General features: G+C 34.7%; 1 protein-coding gene and 1 long non-coding RNA gene across 2 annotated transcripts; one reads left to right on the top strand and one right to left on the bottom strand.

Annotated features, from left to right (window-relative positions):
- The first annotated feature begins 395 nt into the window (after positions 1-395).
- LOC144359606 (uncharacterized) lies at positions 396-1,127 on the top strand. The gene is made up of 2 exons (XR_013422049.2): positions 396-438; positions 935-1,127. It is a non-coding gene; the product is annotated as an uncharacterized LOC144359606 (long non-coding RNA).
- A 2,971-nt stretch (positions 1,128-4,098) lies between these two features.
- On the bottom strand, positions 4,099-11,732 carry LOC100370645 (cytochrome P450 2U1-like). Its single transcript, XM_085506754.1, has 7 exons — positions 11,644-11,732; positions 8,313-8,687; positions 8,073-8,215; positions 7,286-7,789; positions 6,941-7,128; positions 6,560-6,678; positions 4,099-4,775 (listed from the first exon to the last, which is right to left on the bottom strand). The coding sequence occupies exons 2-7, from the start codon at positions 8,659-8,661 to the stop codon at positions 4,591-4,593; spliced, it is 1,488 nt and encodes a 495-aa protein (XP_085362880.1). The 5' UTR covers positions 8,662-8,687; positions 11,644-11,732; the 3' UTR covers positions 4,099-4,590.
- Positions 11,733-11,813: the final 81 nt, after the last annotated feature.

Raw genomic sequence — 11,813 nt, 5'->3', positions numbered from 1 at the left:
CAAACTAATCGATCTCGGAGGGCTGATTTGGGGAAATCACCAAAGTGACATTTGCAACTCAACTGCTTCAAGGCCACCACATAATCGGAAATAGACTCACCCGCCTTCTGTTCACGTTTTTGAAACTCGAATCGCTCGGCGATTATCAGTGGTTCAAAATATCCCTTTAACGTCTCCGTAAGTAAGCCGTGCATACTTTTTCTCACCGTGTTTCATCGGAGCTACAAAATTCCTGAGTATACTATAACTCCAATCTAATTAAAATCTGATGTAACGAGATTTCAACGAGACCCACTATCGATGATTTTAGTCAACGAATCACAGACCTCCTTCTATAGCGCACGTGGTGACGTCACCATGCAGAGTCAATTGGCAAACACACTCAAATAAAATGGCGGATTATACCGACGTTAGCGACCAAGAAAATCACGGCTTTCGGTAAGTTTATCATTGTCAAATGCACCGAAAGTCATTTTTTATGTTTATATTGTGGCTCGAATGGTTCGAGTTTAGATCGTTATTTTGCGTAGTTATTCTGGGAGTTTCGATTTTGTTTACACCGGTTCGACCGAACACCGGTGTCTTTTTCCAGTCGCTTGCCCTGGAGACGGGTGATGTTTTGTTGACGACCGGGTCAAAATCATCTACGGTATTGAAGCCGTAGCTGTAAATATTCATCAAAATGTATCAACATTTTGTACATTATACAATAACTCTTTATTGAAGTAATTGAGCTGATTTGGACTGGAATGAAATATTTTTTATTTGGAACACATCGCAATTGATCAGGAAATATTTTTTTTGCTCCAATTTTCTGCGTCGATGCCGTGGGCTGGTGACTGTTATACAATTTAAAATCAGTTTGCATTGTTTACTATAGCTGTTTACAGTGTTCTAATCATTACGATTTACGTTGTTTTTGCTTTCATTCTAGATAAGTATGCTCAGTGTTTGATGTAAAATTGAATCGATGACTGAATAAACGAACCTTGGCTGGCGAAGATGTACACAAGTGTACACATTTGTTGGAAGTGAAAAAATTATTCAATGTATACGTAATGACAAAAATTGTAAAATGCTGTGGAATTTCTTTTGTAAATAAAAATATACTAGCAATTTTCTATTAATGGTTTATTAAAGTGGGCAAAATATAATGTACAGAAACATTGCCCCTAGAGTATCGCTACACTAACAAGTAAGCAACCGACAGCCTGTATAAAAGGGGGGCTGTTACTTACGCGAGATTTGAACGGGACTTGCTTAGGCGTCGGATCAGATGTATGTAGGGCGGAATTAAAAAAAATCAAAATCAAAGTAAAATGATAAATGATAAAATAAAAAGGCAGTAATAAAAAATAAAATTAAAATAAGTTTATAGCCAAAATAATTAAAGCCCGTACACTACATCAGATTTTAATCAGATTGACTATAATTCTTACCTCCAAGACAACTGAGTAAGACCGCCCGTTTGTTGTCTTCATCAGTGACCCCATTGGTTACATAGAATTGCTCTAGGCATTCGAAGTAGCACTCAAAACATCAAAGACACATCTGAGTAACACCAGTCTCTGGGAATTTCGTCAATTTCGTGTCTGTGTCCTAATGTTATGCCCCCCCCATCGTCACCAAATGTGATGTATTGCACTCAAACTACGGCAGTAACAAAGACATCTGAATGCAAGATGAATGCCATGTGAAACTTCACTCTATATTACGCATGTGCACAGTAGCAACTCTGATTTACTACAGTCATCACATCATCAACAGTTCTATTCGTGCGACAAAGACGTTTTAAATACTTCACACTAATACCATTGCTGTGACATGATGCTAAAATGAAACATGGAAGGCTATTCCATGTTCCTGTCTGTGTTTGTAATGACAGTCAATAAATAATGAGATGTTGGGTATGTGGCGAGCACAAGATAGGAAGTCATGACCACCAGACAGGAATGTTTAGGAGGACAGACAGGAGATTAAGTTCAATTTTCAAAATCCGATCATGAACATACAATCAGTGAATGCCAGGGAGACCAGGGATCTATCTTATACTCACCAAACGTCATGTTCTGCTATTCCTCAATACATTATGTCCCCAACATTGAATGAGAAAAGTATTATCCAACGTAGGTTGCATAGAAATGCGTCTTCAATGAACATATGAAAAATAATAATAACAATGTTTCATGTTTATCATTTATTAGTTCTCGTTCGAACGAAATTCCTGTCTGTCTTTCCGTTTGAAGATATATTAAAACCCGCTAGACTGACTCATTTTATTATTTGCATGTACTTTACTAGAGATATATGTACGGTTTAGTGATCCAAGACTGGCAGTCATTTAGTTTTTTGAAAATGTGGTATCTTGGAATGCTTTGTCAGTTTTTGTTCAATTTTGGTACATACATTTTACATATTAAGATACGTATCCGTGATGATACCGTTTCGCGATCAGACCAAAGACTGGCAGTCAACTTGCTTTTTTGAAAATGTAGTATTGGTACATACATTATACATCTTGGGATACATGTTCGTGACAATTTATTTGCTTTCCAAGACTTATGGACCATTTACATCTATATTTGTCGTATACATCATAGATGTTGGAATACATGATTACGTCAGTTGGTTTCATAATCAAATCGAAGGTGGCCGACTGGCAGACATCTTTTTTTTTGAAAATGTGGAATGCTTTGTCAGTTCTCATTCAAATTTGGTACATACTTAATACATGATGACTGGCAGCCATCTTTTTTTTAGAAAATGTATCGGTAACATGTTTTTTCTTCAATTAAATGTGTCAAGGCATCTAGTTTCACAATTGCATCAAATATGATCGACTGACAGCAATTTCCTTAATATTTTGCTATATTATTATATCTTTTCACACATTTACCCTCTTCATTGATATTTAAAACAAATTGATACATGTCCAGTTAGTGATTTGATTAATGATATGTGCGTTTCTGGTTGCAAATATATTTATGAATGGTTCGATTACCCCTACATGCATATCAACTTATACAACAGATCACAAATATAGATCTGAGTAAACTTTAACTGACACAAAGTTGTATAATCCCAAACATACATTGTATGTTAGTCACTTGTTACACGTTCGTGTTGGTTTTATTCTTCGTACTCATAAATTTGTAAAGTGTTTTAATTTGTGTTTGTTTAATTGTGTAATACCATAACACACGATTACGATACTAAAGACATGCACCTTACTTGAGTTTGGATACAAAAAATAGCAAATAAGTTTGTGACCATATATTAGATTGCAAATTTTGAAAATCTGATTTGTATTGACATTATATTAACATATTATTCACTCCCAATTACTGACCAGACACTACAAATTTATTCAGAAACAATTTACATGGTCACATGACCAATGATGTTAATATCCAATTTGATTGCATATTAATATGTAGAAATTTGTGATCAGATAAAAGACAACAGATATGCAACAATCTTGCTTTTGTGGTCACATTACTTTATCTTTAGCAGGACTAACATTTCCCCTAATTGCAACAGAAACTAGGTATTATTGATCTTAACTTTTGAAATGTATAATAGTTTTTGTTATGTACGTTACACGTTTTGTAAATAAACATATTAATACAACTTTGGATTCCTGAATGAGCATGGTTATTACTTCAAATAATATATGCTCAGTAAAGAGCGGTACCCTGATTGCTAAAATAGCACAACGTCACATGATTTTCACACTCATTCAAACTCAATAGGAAAAAGCAGTTCCACACAATTTCACGAACAACGTACTGAAAAGAACATGACATGATAAATATATACCATTAGTTGAAATAATTGTTAATTTATATTATCTCTGCGCTTTTGCTATTTTCTATAATAAATCACTATATACAGAATATTTCATACAGGTATATTTTCCCCTCCATATAAGAACATTTCACATGTCTTACAACACACAATAAATATATGAACTTCCTTTATTATTCCTGCATACATTATTTCAATATAGTGATATTTACATAACATAAATGTAGTCTAAACATAAAAATAATGACAGTTGGAACCAATTTGAGTTACAGATAGAAAACATTTCACGAGTGTCTCTACAATATCAAATTTATTACTTTATTACATAGTGTAGTAAATTATATTTGTTCCAATAATTCAGTTTGGGGGTATTTGAAATGTCGTCTCGAATATTTGCGCCTTTATATTATGCTTCTAAAAATATTCAAATTATATAATTCCTATAAAATAATATAGTAAACAACCAACCTATTTCGATATTGACGCATTTTGTGATAGCCAGCAATGGCGCCTTTTGATTAAAACAATATTCATCTTAACTGTATAATAGTACAATGGCAATTCCCAACCTATATTATCCCAAAATGTTCTAAACTATTTTATATGGTTTTTAATGTGTGCCCATTGAAACATGACACGTCTTTACCTTGTTATATATATATATATATACTTTTGTATGTCAATGTTCTATTGAAATCCAACACTAATGTTAGTAAAAATATTCAAAATCCACATGTGTGTGCATGTTCTATATAATACAAATAATGACATCATACAAACACATCAAGTGTGTCTTTCTTTGATGACAACGTCATATTGTTTGGGGACCAATGTTATACCCAGAACACCCTCAGTGCAGGGTTTCTTGGTTCCGACTGGCAAGGTGAACTTGAACTGATGCACCATGGCTGAGAAGTATAGAAATAATTCATGTTTTGCCAACTGTTCACCCATACAGACACGTCGACCTACAAAAATACAACATTGAAATACAAAACTACAAATGCATAACACAATCAAGACGTGAGACTTAAATCCAGCTGGCTATTGCATTTTCCTCTAACCTTCTCCGAACGTTAATTAGAAGTGCAGTTAAATCGTGAAACGTGACCTATATAGTATTATATATTTTTAACAAAGTATCGGCATTCCAATTGAAACACATTGTGCTTCTTGCTGGCAGATTAATTCCTCCATTCCTTCAACAGTTGTCCGGTAAATAGAATGTTCATGCTTAAAGCAGACAAATTATGGTGCTAGCTTGTATAGGAATGTATCGAGTTTACCCATTTGTATGCAAAAAATGTTGGTTGATTGTGAAGTCATTGTCGTACAGTTGTCTGCAAACTTGCTCTAGGTGCTTGTCGTGATCTGTTTTATCGATGCCACCAATGTAGATGTCGTCACACATATTTCTAGTGGTTTAAAACAATTTTAAACTACGAGCATATTCTAATCTTTTTTGTTTGTATGTGTATATATGTATGTGTGTGCACGTGTGTATGCGTATATATATGTATATATATGTATGTGTGTGTGTGTGTGTATATGTGTATGTATATGTGTGTGTATGTATATATATATGTATATGTGTGTGTGTATGTGTATATATATAGCCTGCATAGAAATGTATATTGGTTAGGATTGGGCCACAGACTAGATTAGTTCGGATGAACTACCTCTGTGGTCCACACCAAGAAATTTTTATTATTATTATTATTATAAGATTACTAGAATTGTTATTATTATTGGGGAAATAATTCATAAATCATAAATCAAATCTTGTTGGGCCTGTTGGGTTCTGATACTAGAATTGGGTGAACTCAAGGTGACCTTGTGCGCACTCGATGGTGTCCTCTTTTTCAAGCTAATTTAGGTTTTCTTCAACTTGTTTTCTCACATGGAAAAGAATACGGCGGTGGGGTTGTTTCACAGGTCTTGTGTTTTCATCAACACTTGCATTCACCCATATCTGTGGTTATATTTGGCAAACTGTCGATCATATCAGGCCATGAGTCGATTTCTGTGATTTGTACTACAATGAGAACATTGTGGTAGCAAAGTCGAGCAATGAATTCTTCTTGAAAACTGCCAGCGCAATTTGATACCAAGTATCAGAGCAATTGAGCTGGTTGTTTTTAATGGACAAGCTTGGAATCTGGTGCTATAGTGAGAAATTCTGCAGTTCAGAACTTGTGATACTTTATCATCTTCAATTCATTTATTGGACTGGTATTTTGATCTAATATTTCATGGTAAAGACATGCACAAGTGCAAAATGACCTATTTCAACTATTCGGGAACAAGTTACAGATACAGAACATCTTTCATCACATGGAATAAATATTTACTTCCCTAGCAAGATTTAGTTTACAGATTTATTTTACATGGTGTATTCACCATAGATAAAAATAATAAAACTATTTTAAACTAGTTGGATTTTAGAAACACGTGGTATTTTGTTTTTCTCCTCTTTATATTTTCAGAAGTTGGTAACCCCTGCTCTGATAGGTTGACTCTTAAGCTAGATTTGCACGATATTGCATTGAGTCAGATGTAGTTAAGGCGACCGAGGTACGACATATACAAAACAAAACAACGTCAAGTAAATCAAAAACTATTCATAAATTACAATAAAATATATAAAAAATGAATTGGAGCCTTATACCCCCATCGGATTGTGACATTACGTATTACAAAACTCCTAACGTAAACACCAACCAAGAAAACATTTACAATAAAACTTATTCACCTGCAGAAAAAGGCATGAAATTTTCCGACTTCTTGACTGTATTGTTCTTTTCATCGTAAAACCTCATAGGGTCAAATTTGTCTGGATCTGGCCACGTATTTGGATCTCTATGAATCGACCTGTTGCAAGGGTTATTATAAAAAAGAATTAGTGCAAATTGGCACCATGTTAAAGATAATACACCTCATAACATCTCGAGTACGACTGTACACTAATTTATTAACCAAGTATTCCTGAATGTACATTGTATGCAGTTGATCAATTTCTTCTAATTATTCTAATTATATTATGCTCATATATAGTGATTATGTATAATACACAGGCGATAATACGCATATAATTAGACCAGCTGCTCACTGAATACGTACAGATATCACTCACCAAAGTAATATAGTGACTGCAGTTCCACTGGGAATATTGTATCCACCAAGAGCAGTATCTCTCAAGGCACGATGTGGTAGTGCGAATGGTAGAATACTTCCAATTCGTTGTATCTCCAAAAGAGTGGCTTTCGTATAAGGCAAGTGTTTACGATCATCGAGTCTCGGAAGGCGATTTGCTCCAACAACCTTTGTTCAAGATTTAAAAAACCAAGATTACATCAGTTGGGACTTTATCCAATTTGTACAATTGCTAGAATCATTTACATGAATGCTGTTGAATTTGAGCAGGTCATTCGAAAATCATATATAATCATATAGATATATAATTATATACCTCACATACCTGATCTAATTCATTATACACTCTCTCCTGTATCTCTGGATGTAGAACCATAAACAGTAATCCCCATGTAAGTGTAGTCACTACAGTTTCAGTGCCGGCGCCAAAGATATCCACTAACATAAATTTTAACTGATCGTCAGTGAAATCTACTTTGCTATTGTGTTTGGTCCGCTCAGCCAAGCATGCATCGATGAAGTCTCCAATGTGGTTTGGATCAAATACTTCACGATGCTCATCAATCTGCTGTTTGCAGAACTTCCCAACATCTTTACGAGTTGCAATGAAAGTTTTTATATTTGACTGGTTAAATGGTCTCAGAAATGGTAGAAAATCCAAGACGTACACTTTACCGTGGCTCTCAAATAATTTCCCCAAGATATCAACAATAAAAACAAAATTTGGATCAGAATATTTGAATCGTTTACCAAACGTTATTGAACAAATTATGTTGGAAACACTCCTGTTAATGATATTGCCTGCGTTGATAGGTTGATTTTGAATATCCTAAAATAAGATAAAATTATTATCACACAGTGGATATTTTTGTTTTTGCGTGAACTGAATTTATTTTGGAGAAATTGTTTATACAAAGGGTATTGTACTACGTATTATACATGCTAAGTGAATAGTCTAGCCACAGAATAGCCATGCAGAAACATGCAAATCAAATCATGGGATATATGATAACCTTCCATTGACATGAACTGAAAGCTTGTCAGCGATAATAGCAATTTGTTATTAAATAGAGTGAATTATATTAGATTTTGGGTTTATAGTATAGTCTTACCCGAAATTCGTCTAACAAAAACAAGATCTCCTCACATATTTTACTTTCCATACTTGTTTTACCAAATCCGAAGCTTCTAAGCGTTGCATGGGCGAATTGCCTACGGTGTTGCCATTTATTGTCGAAATGACCACGAACAATACCTGTTGAAGGATATACATTTATACCATAACACTACATAACATTGTATCATTTGAAATTTGGAGAAACGACTGACAATCCACTGCTAGAAATGTGTACCTTCATATCTTGGGTTAAAGAGGTCGATCGTCCACGTATCAGGTCTATCAGCGAAATCATTTCCTTTCTGCACGAGACATTCTTGTATAGCCTTCACTCCACTGACAACAATGGCTGTATGAGATCCCATCTTCAGACTATAAACATCACCATATTTCTTCGAGAGTTTCATCATGTCTGTGTGTATGTCAGATCCGAAGTACATAAAGCTGCCAATGATAGGTAAGCCCCAAGGTCCGGGTGGGAAGTTCTTGCAAGGTACCAGGTAGTGTTGGGTGGTTATCCATGCTAAGAGCATTGTCATCAACAACACCAGTAGTGATACAGGATCAGTTGGCACAAAAACCATTTTGGTACAACTTGATGCGGAATAGTCTGTAAATATATACTCAATATAGATTAAACGATGATGATAAACGGCGGTGAATTTAATTGCACCATCATTGTGCAGTTGATTATGTATGAGAGTGGCGTGAACACAAATGCTTAGAACTGAGTGATGATGTGGTTCGTGGGGATAATATACGACCCGTCAAATAGTTGCGCAGGTTTGGTTTCATTTTAGAGCCAGGTGCTATTGACTAACTGGACCAGTCGTCAAAGTTGTATCATGTTATCTCCACTGTTTTTACATTAGGAATAAGGCAATATAGATTTGGCTGGATATCATTTTTTTCACATTAGAAAGAATTCAATAGTCAGCCAATAAGAGGTTCTATAGTACTAAAAGTGTTCTTGTAGAAATTTTGGGCGAGTGCAAAACTTTATTATTTCAGTTCTTTTAGAGTGCTGGATTTGATTTGGGTACATAAAGTTTGAACTCAATTCCATGAATGGCCAGGATAATTTACGATATTAAGTCCCGTATATACATACTTATGCCAAAATTAAAAGCTGTCAACTTGTATTAATTGGAAAGCCACAGCAAAAAACAGTATAAATTATGTAAACATTGATGGTACATTGGTTTCCGTGACGAATAGTGTACGGACACATGGTGTTATGTTTAACAGGTAGATGGTGCTAACCATACATATTGTATACAGCTGTAAAACGTCATTTTATCACCTTCAAAGAATATCACAAATTATGAAATGTTTATCCATTGAAACTATCGAAATGTTTGTACACGGCCTTGTCAGTTCATGAATAGACTACTGTAATTTCCTGATTTATTCAGTGTTATGATTTCTAAATTGCAGAGGACTCAGAATCTGCTTCTCGACTTATCGTTTGCAGTGAAATATATGACCATATCACTCCAACCATTATTAAACTACATTGGTTAAAATTAGAATTCAAGATACAAGGCCTCAGTCTATATAAGCGACATGATGATATGATACATGCCACTGGCATCTTGGTTACGCTTCTCTAGCCAGTGTGTTGTACCAAAATCTAATTTAGTAGCTTGTGGTGGTAGGGCGTTTCCTGTTACTGGTTTAGTATTATTGAACGGCTTACCACACGCTATCAAAAACAGTATCGAACTATTTTAACCATTTCAATAACCATTTGTTCATTTTTGAAAATGTATTAGTGCTTGTTTCTGTATATTATTATTTTCTGTTTTTGTAATATTCTATTCTTCTGTCATGCATCGGGCGTGTCTGTCACATTCGCAATATCAGTAAATAAGTTGTTATTAGTATTATTAACTCCACTGAAATCCGTATTATAACAGAAACATAACATAACAGAAACAATTGCTATACAACTTAAGTTTGTTTTACAATTCAACCCATGTGATTTGGTGTTTAATAAGTTACTTATATGCATGTAGAAATATATCACATATGTATAATTGCAACTGGAGGACCGTTTATGACCACATTATTGTATGTACGAACAAATATGTCACATGTAGTATTATTGTTGTCAGCATAAGTGTCAAATTGTGTCGAGTATTGTTCTCCGATGGGAAGCACAATGATTATTTGGTTAATATAACACATATGGTGAACAATTTAGTATTGGAAATTAAAAACAGATTTAAAAAAATTAAGATTCAAACTATTCTCGAAATAAAACAATCCTCGAAACTATAATTCAAAAGTGAAATGCACACACTAAACCATGGAATGCAACAATGAATAGGTGCGAGATCTGGCATGATGTGTGAAAGGCGCGGATCGAACATCTGGTGCATGATTTGATTTTAAACTTCTATTTTTATAGTTCAATCACAGTCAGCTGGCGCACACGTGATAATAAAATAAATACAATATTTACTACATGGGGCCGCCATCTTGAATGACGCATAAAACTAAATAAGAGACAAGTTGTGAAACGCGTTTTTCAGATTCCTACAAATCAGGACAAAAATACCAATCTTTCACAAAAATATGGTCCGTTGGGGTTATATTAGGCCAACCGAGAACAAAATTCGACCTAATTCGTCGTTTTTGTGTAGAAAAATCCCTTGCATACGAACACCTAATTACGCGACGAATTAGGCCGAATTTTGTTATCGGTTGGCTTAATATGACTCAAACGGACCGTATTCTTGTGAAAGATTGGTATTCTTGTCCTGGTTTGTAGGAATCTGAAAAACGCGTCATCAAGTATAGAAATAACGATGACGCTAGGACCTTAGTTGTCTTGTTTCTATGTTCCAGTGAACAGAAACTGGTCTATTATTAGTACAAATTCCAGACACACAATGAATGTTAAAAATTGTATACCTATAAAACATTTATACAACGAATTATCGTAAAATTATTTTGCAAATCAATTTTACTCATGCTGTAAGGCGAGTGAAAATATAAAATTGAAAGATTCAGCAATCAGTTGCAATACCAGTGCTCAGCGCTGAACGTATAAAAATGTATATACAAAACAAAATATGCAATGCCCGTTTTGTAATTCTCTCATGAATAGTTCAATGCACACTACTCGACGTTGAAATGTGCGGTTTATAGACTCTGACTCAAATTATGACGTTATATCCGACATCCAACACTTTCTTGTTGTGTTTCATTAATACACGTGCCTGACAGAACAATAGGCCATGTGGCCATTAGTGGTATAAAAATAGTTCACAACCTGCCCGCATGAATTTAGTTGATATATACATACAGTGAACACTATTCAATATCGATGTACATTTAGTATTGTTATTATTAATTGTGAGCCACCATGTACATAATTACATATGCAATTGTAAGCTAAACTACTGCAACAATTCCAGTGTGGCAATAGGCTTTCTAATGTCAAGACAAATGGAATGCCACATATTATATGTTTCAGGATTTAACTCAGAATTCAATGGAAACTTGTCTATTGATGTCTAAAACATAGAATATGTAGAGAATATAAAACAACAACCTACCCTATACTGCACTCAATCGCTGCAGCACGCAATGATTAGTTTGTGTCACAGTGTGTGCCGGCGCTCTGTCGCATGAGTGCCCTCTTACCAACAAACTCTGTCTGACGTTCTGTCTACACGTTTATTAATAGAACACAACGAGAGAATATGGGTTGTTGAATATAGCGTCA

The sequence above is a fragment of the Saccoglossus kowalevskii genome, chromosome 13 (genome assembly GCF_978046115.1).
Source record: "Saccoglossus kowalevskii chromosome 13, keSacKowa6.1, whole genome shotgun sequence".
Classification (NCBI taxonomy): domain Eukaryota; kingdom Metazoa; phylum Hemichordata; class Enteropneusta; family Harrimaniidae; genus Saccoglossus; species Saccoglossus kowalevskii.
This window is presented reverse-complemented; position numbering and strand designations above follow the sequence as displayed.